We start from the raw sequence: 27,848 nt of genomic DNA, 5'->3' as shown, positions 1-27,848 counted from the left end.
CGCAGTCGCTGGCGGCCCATGAGAAGGGGCTCCCCCGCCCCCCCCCCCCCCCACTGCCCCCTCCCCTTGGAGAGGTGTTTAGAGACCTGGTGCCTAATCTCTGTTGAAATGTGTCTTTTATCAGAGACTCCATGGGAGAAAGTGGAGCAGAACTGATATGATGGAGAGACGATTAGCTTCTGCCCCGCTGCCTTCTGCCTGCCTCCAGCGTAGCAGCCACTCATTCACGATACCCACCTTCCGTATCACTCCTGTGGCATGACTACTGCGGAAAAAAAAAAAAAATTGCGTGAAATCCCTCGGACCATTGAGGACCGGAGGGGCATTAGGAGCTGAGAGAGGAGGCCTAGAGCTGGCCCACTTTGGCAGGGCAGAGGAAGAGTCCGGTTTCACAGAGCAGCCCTGTGTGTCTGGTCCCCTCTAAAACAACACAGGCTCATGGGGTCTGTGTTTAGAACTAATAATGCTATAAACATGGTTAGGATATCAGTTTAGTCGTGAACTCTGAAAATGGCTGTATTAAATGAAACTGTATTAAAGCACGCACACACACACACACACACACACACACACACACACACTTACACAGACACACACACACACACACACACACTTACACACTTACACACACACACACACACACATATGCATGCAAACAAAGTGCCAGGATGTTGATGAATTTTTTTTCATCCAAAGTCACAGCCCTGCTTTCTCCCTAATGAAGCCATGGCCATAAAAAAAAAACCCTTGACAGATTTCTTTGATTGCGTGACATTTAAGATAATTCATACTAAACAATAGTAGTCCTTTCCATATGATGTAAAAGATTTGAATGCAGAAGCACTCAATGGAATCTTTCACACTAGTTTTTTTTTTAAGTTTAATAAACCTGAGTGGCGGCGTAGTCTTGATTTGTATGTCTGCAGCGGTAGTAAGGCAAAAAAAAAAAGAGAAAAAAAGCAATGGACAGACAGGAAGGAGAGAGAGAGGGCTCACAATACTCACAGCCATTTGTATGATAATCAATCTAGTCCCATTCAGTGAATCAAACCAGGCAAAGAGACCCAAATTACTTCATTTAATACTTGATTTAATTCAGAAACATATATCACATTATTACGGACAAGTCTCCTGCACGTCCAGACGGAAACAGTGGAGGGGAGGGTTTTTGCAGACCGACTGCTTTTCAGTGGGGTGGGGGGATGGGAGGATGGGGGGATTAAAAAAGACAGAGAGAAACAGAAATGAAAGTACATTAGCCCCACCACTATCCCCACGGACCAAGCTCAAGACTTTGAAGAGAAAAGTACTTTTTTTTTTTTTCATAATGGAATTCATAACCAATTTTAAATTATGTTCCTGACATGTGACCCGAGATACGTTAATTATTGATTACCCACTTCTGTGAAGACGAGTTGTAATTACCTAACATAATGTGACTCTTTTATCACATTTAAACATTTATATTGCTTATCTTTCCCTGTAACCTCTGGCTAAGTTTTTCTAATTATGCTGATCAAATCAAGAATGTGAGGTAATTTTTTTTTCTTCTGTTAGAAACTATCTGCGGTGTACATAATTTATGGATTTCCACTACACCTATGGATGAAATGTGTGAATTATAAAGAACATTTTTTCCTTATGGTTATGGAAGAAAGACAAGATTAATGTCCGTGCGAACATCCAAAGAAATAATCTTTTGGTTATAGACGCTGAACTAAGAAGGATGCGTATGAGCCAAACTGTTTGCTTCTGTGTAAATTTCAGATCTAAAACATATAAACGGTGCTGTTTTAAATGCAGTGATCCAGGCGTCCAGATTTTGTCCAGGCAGCGTCTCACGTCCGCGCCGCAGATCGACTGGCCACAATCTCCTTTCCCAGCGTTGAGATCAGGAATCCTCTCGCAGCATCACAGGCCTTGAGACATCAGTTGTACTTTACCTCCTTAGAGACAATCTTTTCCCTTCCTCACTTTGTGCTCTCAAAACACACTCGGAGTCGTAAGATTGTATTAAATCAAAAAGAAGGAAGAAAAAAAACAAAAAACAAAATAAAAAGCAGTTCATCGCCAAGACGCAAGATCCACTCAGGTGACACGCGGCGTACGCATTAAGAGAGAGCAAATGGAGAAAGAAAGAAAAAAAAAAAACAAAAAAAGCAAGCCACCACAAATAGCCCTTATCTTGAGAAACTTTATTGATGGTTACTGTTATGTGGATCATAGTGCATGCACGTACAATGACAAGAAGGAGGAGGCCTCTTCACAACACCATTTTAAAGCAGAAATCGTATAGCAGAGTCACAGCAGGGGGAGGGGCTAAGGTACTTTTTCTGAGTTGTGTGATGTAATACACAACAGTACACAAGAGGATATTTTTGCAGCTGGATAAATTTAAGCTGCATAATTTTTTTTGTCATATTTTACATTGTTTAAACTTTATTTTTTTTCCCTTATAAATACAAAAAAAGAGATATGTGACAAACACCTCTAATTAGGCATACTTTGTAAACAGGATGTAGGGAAGTCTTCGCATATGCACAGTCAAGCTGCAACTCTTCAAGGTCACCTTGACAGCTTGTCTGTGTAGCACTTGTAAATGACATATCATTATCATTATTCATATTTACATATAGATATCTTTTTTTTCACAAGTCTTATATTTCTCAGTTTCTTGATAATCAAACAGTTTTCAAAGTGTAAAGGCTGTGTTCTAGAAAATAACATTACAAAGGATGTCACATTAAAAATGATATCAAAACGAAAACATTTAAAAGAAGCAAGATAACAAAAATTGAAACAGACGACAACAATGTCCCACAAGCTGAGAAAGAGTGATGAAAAAACTGCATGTTGTGTGTGCAAAATATTACAGTTGACAAAAATACCATGATTATATCTACTGAATGATTGCATTACTTGTAAAGTGTTAATATAAATCTGAGTATGATTCCATAAAAAATGAGACACCCTTTTTTTTCTAACAGTTCGTCAACTACACTAAATCTAAAACATTTTACAGTCGTGTATTTTGTAGAAGAGAACATTTTCACTGCACAGATCAAATTTAATACACTGTTGGTTTATTATTATTATTATTTTTTTTCACTTTCATCTTGTACAAATAATCATAGTTTCGTTACTTCTGAAAAACAAAACAAAACAAAACAAAACAAAAAAACAAAAACAAAAAATAGAAACGGTGCTACAGTCACCGTATTTTTTTTTTTGTTTGTTTTCTTTTGTAACTTCATTATTATCTCTTCCGTTATATAAAAGTCAGCAATTATATCAATCAATATACTGGAAGTACCATAATATAAAAAGAACATTTTCTGGCCTAAACTAGTCAGGATTTGATCTAAGGACTATCTAGTAATTAAACAGTAAAATACTGTCGTGGCAAATTTTTGGGGAGTGTTTTTTTTTTTTTCTTTTTCTTCTTCTTCCTCTTTATGAGCCACTATGTAAAATCTGAATATACACATAATAGAACACACCCCAGGAGCGTAACCTTTGGCTTTGAGTAATAAACGATATAAGATATCTTAACTAATCAGTCCTGTCAGTGGTGCGACCCTCTCCACTGCTGCTGCGTGTCTTTATAGCGCCTATGGTACCACACTCTGCCTCCCAGAGTCTGTGTCAGTTACCCACAATTCACCTCACTCTCACAGTCCCCGCCCACGACCCCCCCCCCCCTTACCCCCTCTACAGTAAATAACGCAGGATAGAAGGAAAGGAAAAGAAAAAATAGAGGCAATGTCAACAAAAGCTGAAAAAAAAAACCAAAAACACTTGACTGCTATAGTCACTTACACTCTTACAAAATAGGATAACCTCAAAGTGACTTAAGATTATCTTACATAATTCATTTACATGATAAAGCCCTAACAATTGGTATGTTCTTTCTTTTTTTTTTTTAAATTTACTTTACTTTTTTTTTTCTTTTTTTTTAAATCTAGCAGCTCTCTAGATCACCACAGAAACCTCTACAGCCAACAATCTAAGTAATCTTTAGAAATTAAAAACCCACAATATTAAAATACACTGCACAAAATATCTGAGGTATAAGATGAAAAATATCCGTTTTTTTTTTTTGTCCTCTCGCTTAGGAGATGCTAAAATGATGCACTACTGCATGTATTGCAATACCCAGGTCTCTGAAATACTCTTGTTACCCCCCCCCCCCCCCCCCCCCCCCCCCCCCCCCCCCCGCCCCCACAGGAAGAATTCTTATAGGTGTATTCATTTACGTAGTATTTTTTCTCATAGGTTTTAGTATGGCGCAAAACGACTGTATCCACCTCGATATATACTAGCCTGCAGTGAAGACAGAACGAGACCGACATCGTCGGCGTGGCTCCTGGTCTTGGCATCAGCCAGCGGCGCAAAAGCGTTCTGCAAGAGAAACGACGCAATTGGCAGAAGTTTAACCGACGAGGTTCGAAACCAGTCCTGTTACCTTTTTTCTGCTGGCTTTTTTGTACATACCCCTGGACGAAACGAACCACCATTCTTCATGCAGCAAGCACACCAACACACCACATGCCAGGAAAAATGTGTTTAGCTACTTAAAAAGTGTGAGGAGAAAGAAAAAACAAACATAAGAGTTATTGGAGGAAAAAAATGGAGTGCAGGACCATAAAGATGAGCATTATTGGGCCTCTTACGTCATACATTCACATTTGGTTTTGTTTTGCCGTCCAAATGCACCGTAGTTCTGTTAGACCCAGAACAACACTGATAAGACCATGCAGCCCCCCTGATTCTGACTCCCATCCACCAGACAGACAGTTAGGCATAAATCCCTCTCCCAACCCTGTCCCCGGGCTACTCTTCCTCCCCAAGTTCTCTCCTCTTCTCTCTTCTCCTTTCTGCTGTTGCTACAGCACCACTGAGGTGATGGATTTAATTATCAGAATGACTAATTATTCCATTAAGGGGAGCGCTCGGCTAGGTGATATTCACAAAATTAGAAATATAATAACTAACATGCACTACACTGCCAAGAAATTAAGACATTTATCACGTTTACTGGGAGGATTAATGTGGCATTTTAGCTGCCGTTAGCACAAGAGACAAATTCAATTAAGTTTAAGTGAGGAGATGTCAGCTGTGCTAAAATCCATGCAGAGGAAAAAAAAAAGAGGGAGGGAGGGAGGAAAAAATAAATAAATAAATGAAAGCAAATGACAAGCACACAGAAAAATAGGGAGTGAAGAGAGAGATACATGACAGGGCAAAGGAAAAAAGGAAAAGAAGAGAAAGGGAGGTAGATAGGAAGTGGAGAGAGAGAGAGAGAGAGAGAGAGAGAGAGAGAGGGAGGGAGGGAAAGTTGCGTGGTTTTCTCACCATGGCACCAACGCTGTATGTGGCTGCTGGAGCAAGTGCGTGGTTGTAGGGCTCGGCAGCATATACTCTTCCGTAACTACGGAAACATGGAACACGTCAAAATCACACACCTCAACATCGCATTTCACTTTTCTTTTTTTTTTTGCACACACAAATTTCAAGCCAGTAACACCACATGACGAAGCAGGTACATTATGATCCACATGACGATGGTTTTCTTTTCAAGTATTTCAAAAATGACAATCAGATGAAGAAGTCACAGAGGCGAAAACCATATGACTTTTGCTGTCATGCGGCAACGAGCAAGAGGACGACATCACAATTTCAAATCTGAACAAGTGCTTGTGAGGGAAAATTACAATATGCCATGGAACAAAAAAAGGAAAACAAAACAAAACAAAAAAATCACTCCCTTTGCCCAAAAAAAAAAATCCACCCAAAAGGTCACTGCTTGTTCTAATAACGTTCCACTAATTGATGCACAGTTCTGTGAATATGGAAAAAAACAGAGGTCTTGGTAATAATTTATTTGTCCATATGAACTTCACTGGCTGATATCCATCATGTTACAGCCAGCACAGTACGTACATTCCCACTCGTATACAGCCAAAGCAAATGGCATGTTTAATATGAAAACTCTTGCACAGAATTCTCCCCCTCAATTAGAGGATTTGTTTAGACAATTAAAGAGGTATTTTCAGTTAGGTTCTCTCGGTGCTGACATTTACTCATAGCAAGAACAGCAAACTCACGAATGTCGAGAAAATAGAAAGCAAAAAAAACCCAAAAAACAAACAAACCCAAAAACCATTTATTTTCTAAAAGTATACGGATCTGAATTATGTGAATTCACATATTATTTTTCTGGGTAAGCACCACGGTTAATGATTTTTGAAAAGCATGTATCAGAGTATGAATATCAAACCCGTGTTTTTGAGCTGGTTTTTTTGAGGGGTTAAGTTGACGTTACGTCCCATTTCGTGAAAGGTTGGCATTTTATCCTTGGATCTCCCTCTGTACTCCGTACAGAGCTGTGAGTGACAGACGGCCTGGAGCCCCTGGAAGGCCGTGTGGTAAACTAATCTGGATTATCTGCTCCTTTGAGCCTTGTTATGCCTGCATGGTGTTTTTAGACCAGATAAGAGCCAATCAGAGAGCAGGGTGCAGCCTATAAATGAGGTAATTTACATATTCACTCACTCTTTGTGATTAAGAAGTTAATCCAGTGCAGATTAGTTTGGACATTGTTATTCACTGTACAGTCTTGTCTCTCTTCATATTTCTCTGACATGCCAAGTATTCTGTTTGACCTGCCTTTATCTCTGTTTACACCGGCTACTTTTAATGAATACGCATTCAGTGACCAACCCAGGACTCTGTGTACTCAAATGGAGCCAAGATTGAAAAGGTGACTTTAAGGATACTGCACCTAGAAAATGATTCTTTGAAAATACTGCATTAAAGAAACCTGAAAACCAAATCTTTGGAGTTGACTAAACGACCGCTGCTTAAAAAGCCCTCGGACCCATTACCTTTAGTGTCACACATCTATACACCAATCGACGACCAAATGTTTCAGAGATTCCAAGGAAGCTACAGACGAGGACCTTGAGTCAGCATGTATTGTCTGTGCGCGTGAGACATGTACGGGTGTGCACTCATTTAGACGCCCTGACTCAAAATTTCTACCGTTTTGTCCAAACGTATTCCCTTTGCCAAGCACTTGAAATGAAAATCTCAGTAACAGATTGTAAACTCCTATTAAAGCAGACCTGGTCTCCGGGATTGCGTCTTAACCTTACGCTACGTTAACTTCTGTGACCTTTTCTTCAGCCCGTTAAGAGAAGTATGAAGTTTTACAAGACTAGTCAGCTGAACGCTTGTTAATGAGGAGAGGCTAATCTAACGGCAGACTAAATATGGGCTGAATCAGGAGAGAAAGCTTGATTGATCTGGAATGTGGGGGGAATAGCTACGTTTCTGGCCGCACACTCATTATTTTGGAACTCGTGAGCAAGAGCACGGCTATTTTTCACCATGTATCGACTTTTCTTTCCCTCTCCAGGAAGACGGTGTGCACGGCTCATTTCAAAGCCCCGCCAAACAATGTGTGTCCATCTTTTACTTTTTTTCTCATCACTTCTCCACAAGAAATGATTTCTTACTCCCTGCTTGATTGCTCGGGTTACACGTGTGAGTCATAATGTCAGTGCGCTCATCAACAATTATTGAGTGGAGTTAAATCAGACCACTAATTTACAAGTTCCCCCATATTTAGAAATCCCAGTTGTGTTGAAAATAGCCGATGTCTTTAAGAATGCAGCCTCTGTCTAAATTATAGCCTCGTTAGCATTTTAGCTCTTTAAAAAAAAAAAAAAGCCTGTCACAAAATCAATTCGTGGATGGACAGGTCTGTTTGGCTCTCACTATTCTCATGTTGAAGCGTGTCACACCCGCATCGTTGTCAACGCGAAGATCCTGTCACTTACAGCCAATGTGCAAGAAGTCTTACACGCTAAACGACCGGCAATGACGATCAACCATCGCCACCAACATCAAACACACAACACACAACCGTCAACGAACACGTACACACACACACACACACACACATAGACACGCATGCACACACGCACGCACACCACACACAGATATGATGGAGATGCTGTTTCAAGGCAGGGAGCAAGGGAAATCAGCCACAAAAGGATGATCGTGAAGTGAAAGAAAAAAAACAAAACAAATGAAAAGACAAAGGAAAAAGACAGGCATGGAAAACACACAGGTTTTCAATATTGGGCATTATGTCTGCTTTAGTTCTCAGGAACACACATGCCTCTTCCCAGCAGTGCCAGAGGGAAGAGGAGGAGAGGGAGGAGGGAAGGGGTGTGATGCCTGACCGCTAATCTCATGCAAATCTCCACAACTACCCCACTTTTTTTTTTTTTCTGAAAACATTCATAAACGTAAGCACAAAGGAAGAAAAAAAAAAGAAAAAAAAAAGAAAAAGTAAAGCCTACTCACTAGGGGTCAAAAATACAAATACAGCTGGGCAGTAGAGGCACTCACTCACTGGGTGCAATTAAAAATAAAAACCAAAACCAAAAATACAAATGCTTGCTCCTTTGTGGGGCGCATCAAGAAAGTGAAGGTGAAATTTATTATTTATTTTAAGCTCAATTTGTTTATTTATTTATTTATTTATTCATTATTATTTTTTTTACCTGAAGAGGTGTTACATGAAATTTCATCTGCTGCAACGAAGACGAAATGATTTCTGCAAGAGAAGATAAAATTCACAATGCCACTCGCTGACTGGCTGCGTGTATCAGAGGGTGGGGTGGGAGGGGTGGGGGTGGTGGTAGGGTAGTGGACAAGGGAGGTGGACGGAAGGAAGAGAAGGAGAAGGGGGGGGGGGGGGTTGCTTGCCGGTAAACGGCTTTCAGTTCACAAGCAAAAGAACCATAGCTCTCAGTGCAGTCCCACACGCAAGAGAGGACACACTCGACATGATGGAAAAACATGCTGGGATTGTACACGTGAATATGTATGACAGAGTGAGTATGTATATATATATATATGTATATAAATATATAAATCAGTGCACAGTAGACATGGGCTGGCTAGGTTTATGTTCACACTCTGCCTGGGGGGCCGATTCAATGGAAACTGCTGCTTCGATGTTATTACACCATTAAGAGTCTGATCTAGAATGTTCTCTGGTCTTAAGAGCATGGCAGGAAATTGCTCTCTGTGAAATGCCTTCACCCTGTTTCTCTCTCTCTCTCTCTCTCTCTCCCTCTCTCTCTCTCTCTCTCTGTGTCCACATATGTGCCACTTTCAGACTGCTTAAACTGATGACATAGCAATTCTACTGAAAAAAAAAAAAAACCCCAAACAAAACAAAACAAAACAGCAGGAGGCGCGGCACCCATCACAGCTCTAAACACAATACACTAGAGTTTCTATGTCATTTTCACATTCAGGGCCCATACTCCAGGCCTGACACATCAGTAAGCTCTGACTTGGTTTTGCAATGTGATCATTTCCTACTTCACTGAATGTCGGTGACACGGTTAATCGCGATATAAAACGGGCACATGTGCCTACTACAATCTCACGATTCGACTGAACGACTCCTCACATACACGGCCATAAATATTAGATGAAAAAAGCCTGTTGCTGTTGCAGATTTCTGTGGAAACAGGCCTGGAGAGAGGACCCTGTCTTAGTCCAGAGAATACACTGAGCTGGCTGGGTTTCAGATGACTGTGTAAACAAACAACGGACCCGTGAACTAGCGTGTTCCCCAGTCCAGCTCTGAGCCTGGGAGTGACTCCAGAGGTGTGACAAATGAAGGTTCATGACCTAATCTCACGTCTAATTAGTGACATAGGTTGGCGGCCACGTTGCCAGCCCCCCCCTGCCCCCCACCTTTTTTTTTTTTAATTGCAGCTTGCAGCTATATTTAATAACTTAATGAATCATTCATTCCCGGTAAGCATTTGGATTGAATCGGCCCTCTTAATCATGTTAGCCGCCTTGTTTTCCAACAGAGGCTTGAATTTGACGTGACAGCGTTCGGAGACCTGCGATACATCTCTACTCTGTAAGAGGACAACACAACTCAGTGCAAACATGCTGTTTGGAAACCCATGCATGTGTGTGCTGCGTCTCTTATCACTTCACAATAACTACACGAACAGAATAGAAAAGAAAAAAAGGCTGTCACACACGTCAAACAAACACAATACTCGTTAACTTACACACACAGTGGCTTTGTAAATATTTAAATCGCAAACATTAGACTTATCAAAAAAAAAAAAACACACACAGAGCGTGCACTTTATGAAAACACTACAGTGACTGAAATGCCATGTTTTTGATTTTTTTTTTTCCAAGAAAAAAAAATATAATTATCAGTGACAATTACAATTGGTTTGGTCCCAAAATTCAAAGCTTATTTTTTTATACGGGAGAAATTCAAACTGAAAGGCCGAATGGCTCCATTTCTCAAGCTCCTATGACAGTTAGTTTAAAATATCTCTTTCATTTTTAATTTTTATCAGGTTTAATATATCTCTGATTTTCACACTACCAAAACCATCAAGTCTAAGAGTCAGTGCTGTTTAATGGGTTAGGGTCGATCCAAGTTATTTCGAGGAGAAAGCCACAAGCCCGATTTGGCCATGCTGAAAAATGATCTAGAGAAAAAGGCAAAGGATGAATAAAAACCATGGTCATTTCCATACACTCACATAAGCTCCACTACACTCTGCCTACATCTTTGCTGGTGGAGCCTTTTAGCATACCCTGTTGGCATTCCCGTAGATGGAGTGTCAGGGACTTTGAATTGGGACCATGGCAACGCGGATGGGCCAGAGCCCGTCAGTTAGCCAGAGGGCTCCTGCTCGGCCCAGAGAGCAACAGAGCGGCTCACACATGGGAACATGCATATGGCCCTTCACCCCCCCCCCCCCCCCCCCAAGAACAAACGTGTCAGGGACACGGGGTGGGCAGGCCAGCTCTGGTACTGGGGGAGGGCCAGGGGGTGGGGGCACAGTGCACTGTTGACCCATGTGGTCTCAGCCTGAAGCGTTCTTGGCTGCACTGACTGAGCCCTAAGCACATGGAGAGAGAGAGAGAGAGAGAGAGAGAGAGAGAGAGAAGGATATATAAAGAGAGAAAGAAAGAAAGAAAGAGAGAAGGAAAGAGAAAAAGAGAGAGAAGAGTGTTGACCCCTCAGTAAGCCTCCCGGCTGCCCAGTCCAGATGTGTAGCAGTCACTGTGTCTCTGTTAGAACACAGTCAGGGAGCCTTCCCCTGCCCCCCACCCCACCTCCCAGGAACCTCCTCACCAGATGGTGTAAACCCACTTTCCACAAGGCTAAGAAACCTGCTCAAGGAGGCGAGAGTGTTGGGGAGCCCACCACGGGTGGCAGAGGTCAGACAGTGGGACATGCCTGCAAGAGTGGGACTACCCAGGGACAGGAGAGGTCACCAGGAAAGGTCACCACATTTGGAGAACTGGCGAAGATTTGAGACTATATAATTATATTTATGTTTTTATCATGCAGGGACACATGCTCTGGTTTTAAATTTGGTTGATGAAATGGTTAATAACAACATCTCAGATTATTACCCTCCGAAATATGAATAATTTATAGAATTAGACAGAAAAATAATTATATAACCAAATGATCTACCAGCACTAACAAATTTCACACAAATTATTCATTTTATTATTAATAATTCTATTATTAAATTCCTGGCAAAACTATTGAAAAATTAATGAGTGCAGAATAGCAATCCTCCCCAGCCATTGTTAGGGCGCTTTGACTCAGACAACCTAATTTTGAGCTAATTTATTTTTATCGCTTAATTTAGATGCTTGGGCTCTATATTTTTCCCCATCCAGATCAGTGACCAATAAAAAAATAATAATAATAAAAAGAGGAAGAAGAAGAAGAAAAAAAAATAGATAAACATTATAACTGGACTGAGTTTGTGGAACCCTGCCCATCTGAATATTTCATCTGTCATGTGTGAGGGTGAAAGATGTAGATGTCTTTCCTGTACACTTTCAGTTTTCTGACATAATTAGAACACAGCTCATGCATGTCGCTAAAATCTCAGACGTGCTCTCAGTTTTCTCACATATTAACAACGCCATTTGAACAGACTGGTTTTTTTGTTGTTGTTGTTTTTTTTTTTTTCTTTTTTTTTTTTTCCTGAGGACGTTAAAAATCAAAACAGTTACTGACTAAAAAAAACTGTAAACACAGTCAAAAAGCTTTTATCATATTAATCATATTTATAAAACTGGTTAATATACCAGATCTCTTCAGACGGTTCTTTATTTATGTCAGAAAGTGAAAGACAGACATTGTTCTAGTTGAATTATGTGTTTATCACATGACTCTTACACATTGGCAGTAATGACAAGAGCAGCTGGAGACTGTTCTCCACATGCACTTTCCACAGCTGGAAAACATAGGCTCCCCCTTCACTTCCCCTAACAGATCCACCTCCATCATACACAACCCATGATCCGTGTGTAATTAGTAGAGAGACGACACACAAAACAAGCGCCCGTTGCGTGACTGTTACAGAAACAGGAGGTAAAAGGCGGCGAAAGAGCAGTCAAAGACTATTCTGGAAATGTTTCATAAACGCACAGCTTATCTTGTGAGCATGCAACAAAATTCTTTTTCATCAAAACACGGCAGACCAGTGAAAAATAATAAGATGTTCGAGAGTAGCTTCAGCTAGCAAATGCTAGAACAAAATAAACAAACAAACAAATAAATAAATAAATACAATTATTTTTAAAAAGCCCACGGTAAAGTGTGACTAGACGGTCCTATTTGCCATTAATAGTCAGGATCAGATGTGAGTGGCTGTACATTCAGGTCATGCTTAAGAGACTAAACTCCTACTGAAGTGCACGTCTCCTTTATCTGAACTGTGGGGAGCTTGCTAGTTATACTAGCTCATGCTCCTATTTGAGGAGACAGTGGACGGGAAAAAAAAAAAAAAGAAAAGAAATCAGCCCATTTCCTCTTGTTTCTCCTGCCATACAGGCTTGCCTCTCATCTCCGAGGTCTACGCCTCTTCATTCCCCAGAGTTACACTTCTCTCCACCATTTCACCACTCCACACTTTTACCATTACATTTACAGTGACATCTCATTTGATTTAATTTGCCAATTACTGAACTGGGCGCCATGATACTCCCAGTCCACGCTGGAGATGAAAGAATTAGACTAATAAATCAACGTGTCCTTCCTGCGTTGGGTTCTGCTCGTGTGGCGAGGGGAAGAGGTTTTTTTTTTTTTTTTTTGACCGTAAAAGAAACGAGCACCTCACAGAGAGGAGGGCGGCCTGGGCAGGAGGGCAGGGCCGTGCCGGAGAGCCCGGTGAGGTCCTGTGGTTACTGATGTGTAAGGCAGTGGATTGTGTCTTACCTGTCACTATAGGCAGCAGCCGTGGCAGTGGCAGGCTGGGCATATCGGTAGGCAGCGTAACCACCCTAGGAACGTAACACCCATGCATACACACACACACACACACACACACACACACACACACACAGACAGACAGTCATTTCATTCTGCTTTACTTCCTGCTCTGTAAGAAACATCTTTTTTTTTTTGGTTGGTTGTTTTTAAGTCTTTAGGTGGTCTTGCTTTGATTTTTTTGTTTTTGTTTTGTGACAGTCCATGAGGCTCATGAAGCCAATGTATCATGGAATACATGTACACACACATATAAATGCACACATACATGCACACACACGGAAACACACACACATACATGCACACACACCCACGCTTACACATGCACACACACATGTACATGCACGCACACAGGCACACACACACACGCACACAATCACAAACACAAATACAAACAAGGATTGACTGTGGGTATTGTTACTGACAAACAATGAGATATGACAACCGTTCTCATTGTCATATTCATTTCCGAACAACACAGTTTATGCAGGCGCGCACACACACACACACACACACACAGACAAACATTCCTAATTCACTGAGTGAGTGCTTCACTTTAGCCATGCACCAAGGCGTGTCATACGCAGGGTTATTAATTATGCGTGTTATAATTACGGCCTGGTTAACATTTACGGGGTGTGTACTGTCAGCCAAGTCCCTTTCTCATTGCAGTCATGCATTTGTGTGCTAATTAACTATGTATTACTGTCATATTGTCATGGAATACTTTCCCAACACAAAAAATGCTAATTTCAACATGTGTAACGGTAGCATCAGCTGTTTAATTAAGCACACGGGCCAAACAAACACATTCTGGCACGAGGCCATGTGCAGCCATGCGTCGATTACTAAACTCTGACAACAGTGGGGTTCCCATGTTCAATGAATCATGATATCTTCAGCAAAACCGTCTCCCTTTCACCAAAAATCACCACCCCTCTGCCCCCTTATGTCCGTCATCAGCTGCAAGGGTCCGTGGGTGAAACCGTCGGTAACTGTGATCTCTCAGGGGGCCATCTCTCCCCCTGAAGAACCTGACCCTTTCTGACCACCCACCCCTCAGACCCTCTGTGTACAGTGGCATCTTGACTTCCCTTCAGAAGAAATTGGGATTTCCCTCTTTGACGAGTCTCAGGGTAATTCAGTACGCCCTGCCTTTGCAGCCTCTTAATAAACCATTTCATTTACCGGCACAATGGAGAGGGGAAGAGGCGTCTTCGCCGACATCGGACCGCCAGGCATCCAAGGCCGTGTTTTTATCCGTTCAGTGACCGCGTGGAGAGAGTGTGAGAGAGAGGACTGACCGAACTCAGTCTGCGGTCGCCGGTGACTTTGCACTGTCAGCGCTGACGAAAAGGGATCCCGTGCCATCCGCATGTCTCTGAAGCTCCATTAGGTTTGGTCAACTAACCTCAGGGGAAAGTGACAGGGTGTGCAGGTGGCAAAACGAGGACCTGGTCAGAACTTTAACACCAGGATGCACATCAACAGCATGCCCATAATTTATCATTACGGCTCACGGAGGGAGAGAGAGAGAGAGAGGGCTGCCGAACACCATCCGTCTACAGGGCACATGGACATACCAGGGCTGTCCTACTCGCTGAAGCGCGTTGGTCTGTTTCAGTGAAGTTTTGTCCGCAATTTTCTGGAGCATCCACGCGGTGTCCAGCGCTATTTGTTCACAGAACGGATATAAAGGGAGCGATACAACACAAGGACGTGAATTCCTCTCCTCTTTTCTTTTTTAAATCTCTCTTCGAATCGGAGCAGGCTCACGCGGAGTGTAGATTCTAATTGTGGTCGTTGATGCGGATGATAAATGAAGTCTGTTCACTGGCTCAGTATTCCTCATTAAATGAAGGCTGTTATTTGGAAGTGAATGTTTCCTTGCATTATTGATCCTCCAAATGGATTTTACAGTTAAGCTTTAGTTTCAGTTTCAAATAGCTCTGTAATAACCCCTCTAGAACCTCTCTCCCTGGCAACGGCGTGTTTACCGCTGCCATGGTGAATGTATTCATTTTGCTGCTTTAATGATACACAGATTCTTGATGGCTGGTTTGGAAGAGCCTTCATTCCACTGCTCATCTTCGGCAGTAACAGACCGTCATATTGCAATTCTGAGTGAGCCATGTGTTCAGTCTCTCTCCGTCAAGACCGCGCGTCTCCGTGTCTCTGGCGAGCTCCAGTCCCTTTTATTTTTCTAGCGCAGTTTCATTTTACAGTCCACATCCAGCAGTCCCTAAAAATTTACCAGATCCACTCCACAAATTACACTTTGCAACGCACACACGCACACACACACACACCCACAAACACAAACACAAGCTCTGGCACGGTTTGTAATGAATGTTAAATGATTTTATCGCGGTGCAGTAATCAATCGCCACGGCTGTGGCATTCCCACTAATGATAAGGGAACAGAGGGAGCATTAGAGGACCCGCTCTGCCGTTTTCACACACACACACACACACACACACACATTTGTTGTCACGCCACACAATGTGCTTCATCCCAGAGGGGGCCAGTGGGTACGATACATCAGAACTCCGGTGGACTTGCTGACACTCCTCCTTCTCGAGAGAGACGCCCTGAACAACCCTCTGCTTCCTCGTAGGTTTGGGCACGGAGCTCTGGAGCCAGCTGTGGCTGCTTCATTTGGCGGCATGACGGTAAAGCTAAAACAGCTCGCGAAGACACGCTGTATTAGGACTACTGTGCTTTATGGGTTCCAAACGTCTTCCTTTGATGAATTCTCGTTTAGGTTGCTATCCCTACCCGCACCATGGCAGAGTTGGGAACACTGAACATGGGACCCTCACTGATCCTGCATGAGTGATAACATAGCATTCTGCTGACAGACACTGTAGTAAGTATCTGAGTCCAAATGCTTGTTTGTCTTAATGACAAATGTAAGTTGTCAAAGCATGAATTAAGGGATGCAGTTAATACCACAGGAATAACTAATGTGGCATCCAAAAATAAAGGTCATAACAGTCATGTTGAATGAAAGGGAGGGGGCTAACAGGGAGGACGGGGGGGGGGGTAAGTTGGAGGAGGGAGGAGGGGGGAGGTATGGGCATTCAAGCATGCTCATTGATTCATACTTACATAAATATCTGCACCATAAAATCCGTCCTGGTATACAACACTGGAGAAATGCAAATACACAAACACAGACAAACGCACAAACAAAAAAACAAAACAAAAACACAAACAAAAACATTCATATTAGTGCAAGTTCACATGCAAGCAATACCAACCCCATCTCTGGCAAGGGTTAGTGAAACAGAAACACAAGGTCCTGACTAAGAAGGGAGGAGAAACTCCTAGCACTCGTCTCTGTACCAGAGTAAGGAAGCCAGGGGTCAGCACTATGTGTGGAGGGGACAGAGGACAGACTACCACTGCTGTACCTGTTGATGCACTATATACTATTATAACAGATGGAAACACACATTGCTATTTATTTTCAGTTCTCTGTTACCTCTCAAAATAAAGGTTTATGAATGACCAAGATTACGACAATATAAACTCAACAAACTCTCATTCTCATACAGTGTCAGCTTTTCACCCCTGTAAAATTGGATGAACAAGATGTTTCCTCTGCATTTGTGGGGATAAACTTTCATGTTGATCATATTGTGGTACTTGTGTTTTTAAACTTGACCATATGTTTGACTTATGGGTAGGGGTGGGTGATGTTTAGAATATACTCGATGTACGGCGGCCTGTTCCATGCGCGATCTAGTAATGACCACAACGCGAACATCGAGTACAAACTGTCGCGTAATTTTTTACAGCCGCCGGCATGAGACTCGCTTTGGCGTTTCACTTCTCTCACTCTCTCCTGTGGCTCTCTCCCTCTCACAGACACAAAAAGAAAAAAAACTCACATACATACGTCACACTCACACAGTGTGTGTGACGTATATAGCTGAGACGTGTGTTTCTGTATCTGGAGGGAGCGGAAGAAGTGAAGCGCCAAAGCGAGTTTATATGTGTTGAGTTTGGAAATGGTAATAGAAGGTGGAGGCCGATGAATTGGTTCCGAAAAGAAACAGCGCTGGATCCATCATCTGGCAGTGGTTTGGGTATTGCATGGAAGGTGTTGAATAAATATTGTTTTGTTAAATTGAACTTTGTTGTGATTTCCTCCTTTTTGCAAGCAAATTTAAAATTGTTCCAACAGAAACCACTAATGAATATAAACAAGAATGTTTTAATGCAGACATATGTTGCAGGGAGTACTAGAATCTTCATACTGGTGTGATTGTATGCATCAAAGGGATAAAATTTGAAGCAGTCATGAAGTGCTTCAGAGAAGATTTCAAAATATTGAGGTATGTATCATGTATCGTGATATATACAAAAAATATCGCCCAGCCCCACCTATAGGTGTTTCCTTTTTTTGTGTATAATTTCATATGAAATCATCTTGTTTTAAAACAGTAACATAAAGTTCAACAATAAACTGTCAGTCAAAATGATTTACTGAAGATATCACAGGAGTAAAGGAATCACTGAAACAATGCCAAAGAAAAGTTAACAGGTGCTGTCACTGCACATGTCACAGTCCCTACACTGTGTGGACTCTAAGGGTTGTGAGGTCCACCTCCACACATGTAAACAGAGCAGGACTCCACCCTGTCTCCTTAATCAGTAGATGTTTGCAGTCACACAAACAGAAATAATAGCGAAAGGGGGAAAAAAAAGACAAAATAATCTGAACCATCTTTTCACTGCTCACACATTTCTGTCTGCCATTGGTCTGCCATCCTACGAGAACATTTACATAACACGTGATGTTAAAAAAGGGAGGAGGCGGGAAGGGGGAGGGGGAAGGGGGGGGGGCTGTAAGCCACCAAGCATGACAGTAATATTACAGTCCTTTCATTGCTCTGTGCTAGGTGCACCTCTTACGGCATTCCCAAAGACGGCATGCTGCTCTGGTTTGTATGGCCAAGCAGGACTGGCGTGCATATCTTATGCCGGTCGGCACTCGGAGACAGGGAGACAGAGAACGAGAGGGAAGGAGAGAGAAAGAAATAAGAAAGACAGATAAAGGGAGAGAGAGAGAGAGAGGGAGAGAGGGAGAGAGGGGGCAGGGGAACTCACCCTCCGTAGGCGGGGATATGGGGAGGAGGTGCCGCTGCCCTGAACGTGTTGTAGACCGTGCGCCCCCTCCCTCTTAAGTGAGCCCCTCGGTATGCTGCTGCCGCTGTGGCTGCTGGGTACGGGAAGCCTGGCACTGTGGGACAGACACAACCATACCACACATCAGTCATGACCACTGCTGTCTCTCTCAGACTGTCACTGCACGTGTGTGTGTGTGTGTGTGTGTGTGTGTGTGTGCGCATGCTGCCGCTGTGGCTGCTGGGTATGGGAAGCCTGGCACTGTGGGACAGACACAACCATACCACACATCAGTCATGACCACTGCTGTCTCTCTCAGACTGTCACTGCATGTGTGTGTGTGTGTGTGTGTGTGTGTGTGTGTGTGTGCGTGTGTGTGTGTGTGTGTGTGTGTGTGTGTGTGTGTGTGTGTGTGTGCGTGCGTGCGTGCGTGCGTGCATGCGTGAGACGCTTTATTTCACACTCTCAACATTGTCAGATTATCACAACAGAGATGTGTCAAATTATCCCAGTATGATAAAAAAAGAGCTTGATTCAGTCCTGTAACTATATCATTTCCTGTTTAGTCAATAGAAAAACAGTCTAACATGAAGACATTAGGAGAAGGGGCTGAGGCGTCAGCTGAAACATGAGGGGAGAGAGAGAGAGAGGGGGCCTGTGAGGAAATGTGGAAGAATGTACCATGTCATCTTTACTGAACATCACAACACCAAAACAACCTAAACCTCCCAAAACCTGCTCAGGTACTGACAAGATTTCCCCTGTTAGTTCCATCCTGTGAGGAGTCCATGTTAACACAGTCGATAGTGGACTGGAATGGGAGTACTGATGGTTATACTGGTCAATTAATACAATGTCCTATTAATCATACTGAAAATCCCATAATATGAGAAATATTTTACTCTGTTCTGACATCTCCATGTTTACTATTCTGCATTACACATGGTTTCCTCTCTATGTGATTTCTGCACAGGAAATAGCTGGACTCGTCCCAGCCAATCAACATCAGCAGAAACACTCAAGACTTCCCATTAACCTGCCTGACTGTTTAGCACTGATACATGGCCTTATATACCAAAGAGACTGTTTCCACGGTCTCCCGTCTAATGAGAGTGGTGCTGAACACATCAATGTTCAGTCACAGACTGTAACAGTGTGTTGCGCTTTACACACATGTATGAAAACACGTTGGCACAGGTCAGCTCAGAGAAAGGTAGAGACTGTGTATAATGTATTGTCACTAACTTATCATTAGTCTTAATGAGGCAGTGATAACTGGAAACAGGCCGTTTCTTTTTAAATCACGAGATCTTAAAAATGCACAAGAGAAAGACTTGATCATTCATTTGGCTAAAAGAAAAAACCTTGAGGGAAGGAGCTCTCCAGATCATTTGAGACAAAAAACAATAACTATTGATTTTTACTTGGTCCTCTGACACCGCGGAGTGTTTAAAACCCCAGTGCTATAAGACCCTGACCTGTCTCTGCATGTAACTCAGCAGACAAAACAACAACTTACACATGGAATGATACACACAGGATATCTATCAATTAGTATTCTACTTAGTTATTGATTAGTGCACTTGAGTGCTGGGTGTTCATCTTTGTGTTTTAATGGTAAATAAGCACCTTAAAAATCTAAAAGTAAATAACTGGTCCATTATTCCGGTGTGGCATCCTTGCTCCCTCTCCATGAAGGGTTTTCCATGTCACATGTTACGGTAATGGTCATTGACTCATGATGCTGGTCTTGATGTCCCCTCTGGGTTTACAAAGCTTTTCAAATGCGGATAACATCTAAAACAATGGACATCAGCCGCCGGCCAGCGATACCGGGATTCAGCGGCGGCTCTTTGATGTGGCGATGCCGAGCTGGGTTTTAAAGGCAGCGTTTGAAAACAAGCTCATTAGTAGATTATCCTTTCCTCTCCTTACAGGCACAGGCATCTGACAGATACGTTTGAAATGTGCTGTGTACATGTTTGCATATTTGCAGTTGGGGGCTTTGATATGTAGAATGGATCCTGAGGAAGGTACAGTAAGTGGGGAAGGTATACTTAGCAGGGATGTTTACAGGATAAACAACTCTGACGATGCTCTTTGGTTTGGGAGAGTGGTGGTGAAGCGAATGAGAGAGAGAGAGAGAGAGAGAGAGAAGGAGAGAGAGAGCGAGAGAGAGAGAGAAAGAGGGAGAGAAGGAGAGGGAGAGAGGGAGAAAGAAGGAGAGAGAGAGAGAGAGAGAGAGAGAGAGGGAGAGAGAGAAAAGAGAGAGAGAGAGAGAGAGAGAGAGAGGGAGGGAGAGAGAGAGAGAAAAGAGAGAGAGAGAGGGAGAGAAAGAGAGAAGGAGAGAGAGAGAGGGAGAGAGAGAGAGAGAGAGAGGGAGAGAAAGAGAGAAGGAGAGAGAGACCGAGCTGCGGCACACTGCAGTGGCCATGCCCTGAATGAAAAATCGAAAAGTGTGCGGCAGGGAGGGCCGCCGGGGGTGGGGGTTGGGGGGGGGGTTAGTGAGGGAGCGCGTCCGTTTTTATTGCTGTGAGAGCGATTACAGTGAAGCAGATGCTGCAGCCGACGGGAGGCAGGCTCCACATCAAAGCCATAAAAGTGTTCAACTGCTTTGTAGTGCAATTATTTCTCTCATTGGCTTTTGTGTGTGAAGCTTCTGGAGGGTTAGGGTGGGAGAGGAGGGAGGTGTGTGTTTGTTTGTGTGTGTGCGTGTGTGTGTGTGTGTATGTGTGTGTGTGTGTGTAGGACACAATCCATGTTTCATAAACAGCACAGGCTGGCTGAGCGTCCTGTTCCTCTCTCTGTAACCTCTGTAATCTCAGAGTGCTGTTTTCACTGATGTGCATTGACTAGAATGTAAAATAAGCAAAAACCAGTTGACTTTTTTTTTTTTTTGCGCTTTATAAATATAAACAAGGTTATACATCAGTGTGGAGCAAATTACTTAGCCTTAATCATGGAAGAAAATGTATTACACGCAGTTCCAGGGCACAAAAGGATTCATACAATGAATGTCAAAAGGATCACCTGCTGTCCAGTTAGAAAACGATGAGAAATTACTTTTTTTTTTTTTAACGGTGCTTTGAAAACAAACATGAAAACATCAGCAAAATGGCTAATGTGATTCTTGGCCGTGCTTTGTCATTTTGTCTGCTCGCGGTTACGAGCTAACATTTTTCTCTCTTTACTCTGTCATCATTAGTGACTTTATAATCCAAATGCGTTTTATCATTCACTGAGCAGAGTGTTCAAAAAGCATTTAAAAAAAAAAAAGACACTTAATTAATGTACGCGCTTAATCATCTCCTACACGTGTCCAGGTCATTTTCTATTGTTCCTCCCAACCGAGCAATCTCTCTGCTGTACGCGGGTTTCATAATGACAACACAGCCCTACCGCTGGGCCTCCATTCCTCCCTCTGACACTTAGTCTTTCAGCCAAAGGAAATTTGAGTGTCGTTCACAAAACGAAACGTACGGAAATAAAGTCACGTTTCGGCATGGCTTTGAAAACGTTTGAAAAGATCAGGCGCTGCACTGTGTTTTTGGGCTGAAGTTCATGAAACTTTGGATGGTAAAAGCTCACGCTGTTATTTAACACGATTTTTAAACAGACTGCTCAACAAATGCACACGAACACTTTAACTTGGTTAATTTTTCCTTCTTTGTTCTTTGATGAGAGCTATGTTGATGAGGATCAATTCTATTCACGTCCACTTTCAGTTTAATAGATTATCATCCTAGATTACCCATCCCAGATCACTCAGTAGATTATCTGGATTATCTGTGCAATTCTAAGATCTTTACTTTAATGATGTAGCATTCCATGTTCTCTTGTGCCACATTTGACACCTAAAGCTGTGAGACTTTCATAAGCATTCCTGTCAGACACTCGCTTTGTTTTTTCCGTAGCAGAAACGCTTTATCTGAAGGGTTACGTGAAGAGGGGGAAAGGGAGAAATGGGAAAGAAAATGGGGTCAGAGGTACTTTAAAAACATTTTTGTGCACTGTGTTCAGGCAGTCGAAAATGCATCATTTGTTTTGAAGAACTCGTATTGTGGCAAGTTATTATTATTATTATCATTATCATTATTATTATTATTATTATTATTATTATTATTGTTGTTGTTTGTTTGTTTGTTTTGTCACGAGTCTGAATGCTGGGGGACATCGTTCTGCAAACTGCATCAAAGCAACTGTAAAGAAGCTATATCGATGCTAATCAACGTTTGAACTGACTTTCATCAAAAGGTCGTCAGTTTTTAAGTCCTCTATGTAGATAAATGGTCTACAGTGGAAACTAAAGCCAAGGTTCGGATTGACTGAAAGGGATCTGCAGTTGTATTGATCAAAGCGCTTGCTGTGGGAAACCATCTGAAAATTGCACCAGTGGTGTCACTGAGACCATCACAGCTAAGCCTGACATGTAGGAGTGTACATGCTAAATATAGCCCTGAGAATATTACAAAAATGAAGTGTAATAGATAACACACAGGCAGAAAGATCAGAGCCGTGAGGAGTTCCAGATTTGATAAGGCCGTGTAGTTGTGTGTGTATCCATATGTATGTCTGCAGAGCGAAATGAAAATTCAATAAAACTAAAATGCCATCCTCTCTTTAGCAACTGCGTTTGCCAATTTGTGATTAATTATTTCTTTGCCAATGAACAGTAAAGATGAGAAATTTACTCCAGTACACACATTAATGGAATTACAACAATGAGAAAGAGCATCATTCGCATGCAGACAGAAGCTCTTCTGTTAAAATTGCTAAATGAAAAGAAAAAAAGAGAGAGGGAGAGAGAGAGAGGGAGACAGTTAGAGCGAGATAGAGTTCAATATTTTACTGCAGTACAAAAACAATGACACTAGCATCTCACACATCATCACCAGAGACATCATCCAGATACCAATAATATTTACTCAAAAACACAATCCACAGTATGCTCACACAGAACACGCAGCACACATACCAAATACCAGAGAGAGAGAGAGAGAGAGCGAGAGAGAGAGAGCGAGAGAGAACGAGAGAGAGAGAGCGAGAGAGAGAGAGCGAGAGAGAACGAGAGAGAGAGTGAGAGAGCGAGAGTGAGAGAGCGAGAGCGAGAGAGAGAGAGTGTCTGTGTTATTTAGGTGTGATGTGAGTGTGTGTGAGTGAGTGGGGGGTGTAAAAGAATGAGTAAGTGTGTGTAAGTATGAGAGGAATAGATAGATAGATAGATAGATAGATAGATAGATAGATAGATAGATAGATAGATAGATAGATGGATAGATAGAAAAGAGAGACAGAGAGAGAGAGAGAGAGAGAGAGAGAGAAAGAGAAGCAGAGAGAGGGGTGGGACAGTTATAATAGACCCAAAGACCTTAAATTTTCTTGCTGCATTTTGTATAATTTCTTCTGGGTAAAGCCGGTTAAACTCTAATTTTCAAACCCTCTCCTTAATCTCGCCCAGACGCAAAACCCTTAATCAGATATCAGCTGGCAGACAAGCACGGTCCAGGGCGTAACTTGTCCGTTCTCTCAGCCTCTTCCCTGATAGCTTTCATTTCCTCCTGTGAAAGAGCAGTTAATGAACATCAAAGACATCTTAAATCAACAAGCCTGCCTCAGGTGAGATGGAGTTCAAGTAGACTAGCCTCGTTTAACAGCCTACTTCACAGCAACAAAACAGCTCATCTGATGAATCAAAGAGCACACCAGACCTCTCCAAACACCTGACTACCATCTCAGGCCCCCCCCCCCCATAACACACAGCCTAATGGAGATTTTTCCTTTTTTTTCCACTCTGAATGATCTGCTTTCAGCATGAAGTGAAGTGAAGGAGAAACTACGGGTTGCAGGGAACAGGACAAGCTTAGTCAGCCCTCAAAACGCCACGCTGATGCGTTCTCACGTCACTCCGCCCCCCCCCCTCCCCCGCCCCCCAGTCCGCACGCCAGACAACGAGCCGCGTGCCAATACCCATTCTCTATCATTTAGCTGAGCAAATTTATCTGAGGCGTTTTCCAATATCAGCACGATCATAACGTATTAATGATCTTTTAATTATAATTAAGTAAGGCTAAAGAATGGACACAGAGGTGTTTTGGTGGGGGGTGGTTGAGTGTGTGTGGGGGGAGGGGGGGGGGGCAGACAGAAAAGGGATCCACCCCTAATGGGCTAGCAAGCTGTTTGGAGACTGGAGAGGTGAGACCAAAGCAAATCAATAATGAGCCATTTTGTAATTAACAGAATGTGCACTGAATTAGGCAAACGACTGTCTGAAGAAATTGAAAATATTGATCGTAATTTACAAAATATATTTCAGCCCTTTGATGCCCTTGCAAAGACAGACAATTAGATTCCACTGCCTTCACCCCTCCCTCTCTCTTTCTCTCCCTCTCTCTCTCTCTCTCCCTCTCTTTCTCTCTCTCCCTCTCTCTTTCTCTCCCTCTCTCTCTCTCTCTCCCTCTCTTTCTCTCTCTCTCTCTCTCTTTCTCTCTCTTTCTCTCTCTCTCTCTCTCTCTCTCTCTCCCTCTCTTTCTCTCTCTCCCTCTCTTTCTCTCTCTCCCTCTCTCTCTCTCTCTCCCTCGCTTTCTATCTCTTTCTCTCTTTGCCTTTTTGCATTGTTCCTATTATCATAAAATCTTGATATTTTTCAGCATAATGGCCATAGGGTAATGATAGGAAAGGGGAAGGTCAGGGTTTTGATAGCCGAGGTTGACAATGAGATCAGAGAGATAAAAAAGAAAGAAAAAAAAAAAAGAGCAGCCCAGCGCGTTTTTCTCTCCTTCTACCGTTCACGTATTTTTTCTCCCTATTTTTTTCCCCCACAAGAACCCGTAAAATGAAATCCAGCCCTGGAGGCCTGGGGCTTTGGATGGCGACTGTGTTTTCTCACTGATGCACAGACCGTTTGCAGTTGTGACTGTGTGAAGCTGTGGCCTGGAGCCTGGCTCACGGACACATATTGTGAGAGTTCCCTTTGGGTGGATGAAACAAACACCCCTCTTCCAGCCAGGCACTGGAACTTAGGCCAGAGACTATCTCTGCCAAAGCCAAACAGATTAAAGCCACTCTTTATACACCTCCCAAAGCCTAAAGCCTTAACAAGGCTAGTCCTTTTCATTAGCATGTTTTTCCCCCCTCTGCATTCAGTACAAATCTTGGCTGCTTTCACCCGTTTGTGCCATTTCAAACCTGGTAGTTCAGCTTCTCACGACGGACTGAGACAAACTGACCCGACCTGAGCGAAACATACTAGAACCATCGCATGAAAGACGACACAAAAAGCATTTTTTTCCAAAGTATATGAGCAAGTATATGAGATTAGATCCACTAATTCTCACTTATTCACAGCGGTCAACATGCAAGCGGCCAGCGATGAGACCTCAGACATGTCGTAACACGTCACCGTCCGTTTTGACACATTTATGAGACGTGCTAAAAGAGAGCCACTGGTATGCATCTCAGAGAGACAAATGGCACAGCATCTACTCACCTGCATAGAATTCTGGACTGTAGACTGCACCCACCACGGGATTCAACTTCCAACCTAAAACAGAGGGAGAGGACAACGTTACCCCCGGCGACATCTGGGTGCCAGCCCTAAGTCTGGACCTCCACGTGATGTCAGGCTGGAGACCCGAGGTGTGGAAGTGTAGCGTCACACAGGACGTTGTGTGTGTGTGTGTGTGTTTGAGGATGTGTGTGAAGGTGTGACCCTGTAGCGTAGCACCACTGTCGCTGAGGGCCACAGCTTTGGCAGCAAAGGGTCCTGGCAGATTACGTTCAGACTCTGACCTCTGTAAATGGACTGTCATTACAAACCCGCGGCAGGAGGGGGAAAAAAAAAGAGAGGAAGAATCCGGCGAGAGACAGACTGACAGCCGAAGGGTCGTCTCGGTTTTCTTCTCCCAGTCTAGCTTTTTTAATCAATCAAATAATAAATACTATAAAGTATTGTTGTGTGAGAAGTGGTTTGACCACACCTCACGGCCCTGCAGCGTGTTATTTTTTTTTTCTTTTTAGCGCCAAGATAAACCCAGTGAAAAGCTGTCTGTCTGTACAGTGGCAGGGAGAGACCGTCTGAGAGAGACCGAAGCCCAAATGAATCTGGGATAGTGGCACAGGCCTGAGGCACGGGGACGGAAAGGTGGCACCCCGAGACTGATCTGAGATCAGTGAGTGACATCATTCTTACCTAACAAACCCACGACTTAATACTCACATCACTCATAAAAAAGCCCAACACAGTTAAACAAACAATGTTTGTTCACTTCTTTCTTTCTTTTTTTTTTTTAATTTTCTTTTTTAACTTTTATTTTCCTCACATTTTCTTCCAGTTTGGAATGTTCCAGTCACCCAGGTTTTCTGGTGAGCTCCCCTGTCTCTTTTCACAGTCGTCATCTCAGCGGAGGAGAGTTTGTGTCTCTCAAACTCCTGCCATTGTCTGGGGATGACTGTGAAACTCACACGGGCTTTTGCCCTTTGCTTTCCTAATGAGTGTATGGGCTCTAGTACAGTTTGCTAAATGCAAACACGACTTATCAAATGCATTGTAAAGCCAAAACCATTAGTACATTTTGAATGTGTCATTTATTAAAAAAACAAAACAAAACACATGGACTTACCATTTGTATACGGATTGACTGTTTTTTTGTTTGTCATAACTCTCGCAGTTGCATTGTTTACCTGAGCATAAAGACGTAAAAAAATAAATAAATTAGCAAATCATCAAGATGAGAGAGAGAAATTAATATTCATATATTAACATAAAATATTTAACTTTTTTTTTTTGTTGTTTGCTTTTTTTAAGAAAAGCTGCATGCATTTCACTTCACTATGTTACATACATGAAGATCATAAAAACACTGAGAATTATCAAAACAGACATGTCACATTTAAAAAAAAATAATCTCATACATTAATACTAAAAGGACATAACAAAGCAAATTAAAAAAAAATAAAATAAAATATTGCAACAGTTTCATTTGAGGAGACATTGTTTTCCAGCATGCGTCGTCAATTTCTGATTAACTTGAGAGAACACGTGGGAAACAAAAACACACAAAATGCAACGAACGAAAAGCCTTGTTTTTATGGACATGCAGTGGAAGAGGGAGGGGGAGAGAACGGCTAGGTTAAAGAAAAACAAAGAAAATGTCGTTAAAAATAAAGGAGAGGAGGAAGAGGAGGAAGAGGAGGGACGGACACGTTTGGCACAGTGCAACATACAGTAACCCTTTTTAGAGTAGAAGAATCGTTGAAAAAAAAAAAACAAAAACGAAAAAAAAAACCCAAAAGCAACACTTAGCATTCAACCACTCGGACCAAGAGCCTTTTGTTTCATCGCAAAAA

General features: G+C 42.5%; 1 protein-coding gene across 2 annotated transcripts in view; it reads right to left on the bottom strand.

Moving 5' to 3' along the window:
• Positions 1 to 4,278: 4,278 nt before the first annotated feature.
• Positions 4,279 to 27,848, bottom strand: part of rbfox1 (RNA binding fox-1 homolog 1) — a 103,199-nt gene continuing 79,629 nt past the window's right edge. For both annotated transcript variants that reach the window (XM_030790111.1, XM_030790112.1), the window contains exons 6-12: positions 27,122 to 27,182; positions 25,990 to 26,043; positions 18,489 to 18,621; positions 16,482 to 16,521; positions 13,319 to 13,383; positions 5,356 to 5,431; positions 4,279 to 4,401 (exon numbers count right to left, since the gene is read on the bottom strand). In XM_030790111.1, coding sequence (XP_030645971.1) covers positions 4,279 to 4,401; positions 5,356 to 5,431; positions 13,319 to 13,383; positions 16,482 to 16,521; positions 18,489 to 18,621; positions 25,990 to 26,043; positions 27,122 to 27,182 — 552 coding nt within the window. The remainder of the gene's footprint in view (positions 4,402 to 5,355; positions 5,432 to 13,318; positions 13,384 to 16,481; positions 16,522 to 18,488; positions 18,622 to 25,989; positions 26,044 to 27,121; positions 27,183 to 27,848) is intronic.

Source organism: Chanos chanos, chromosome 13, assembly GCF_902362185.1.
Source record: "Chanos chanos chromosome 13, fChaCha1.1, whole genome shotgun sequence".
Lineage (NCBI taxonomy): Eukaryota > Metazoa > Chordata > Actinopteri > Gonorynchiformes > Chanidae > Chanos > Chanos chanos.
The sequence above is the reverse complement of the archived record's forward strand: the minus strand, read 5'-3'. Positions and strand labels throughout refer to the sequence as shown.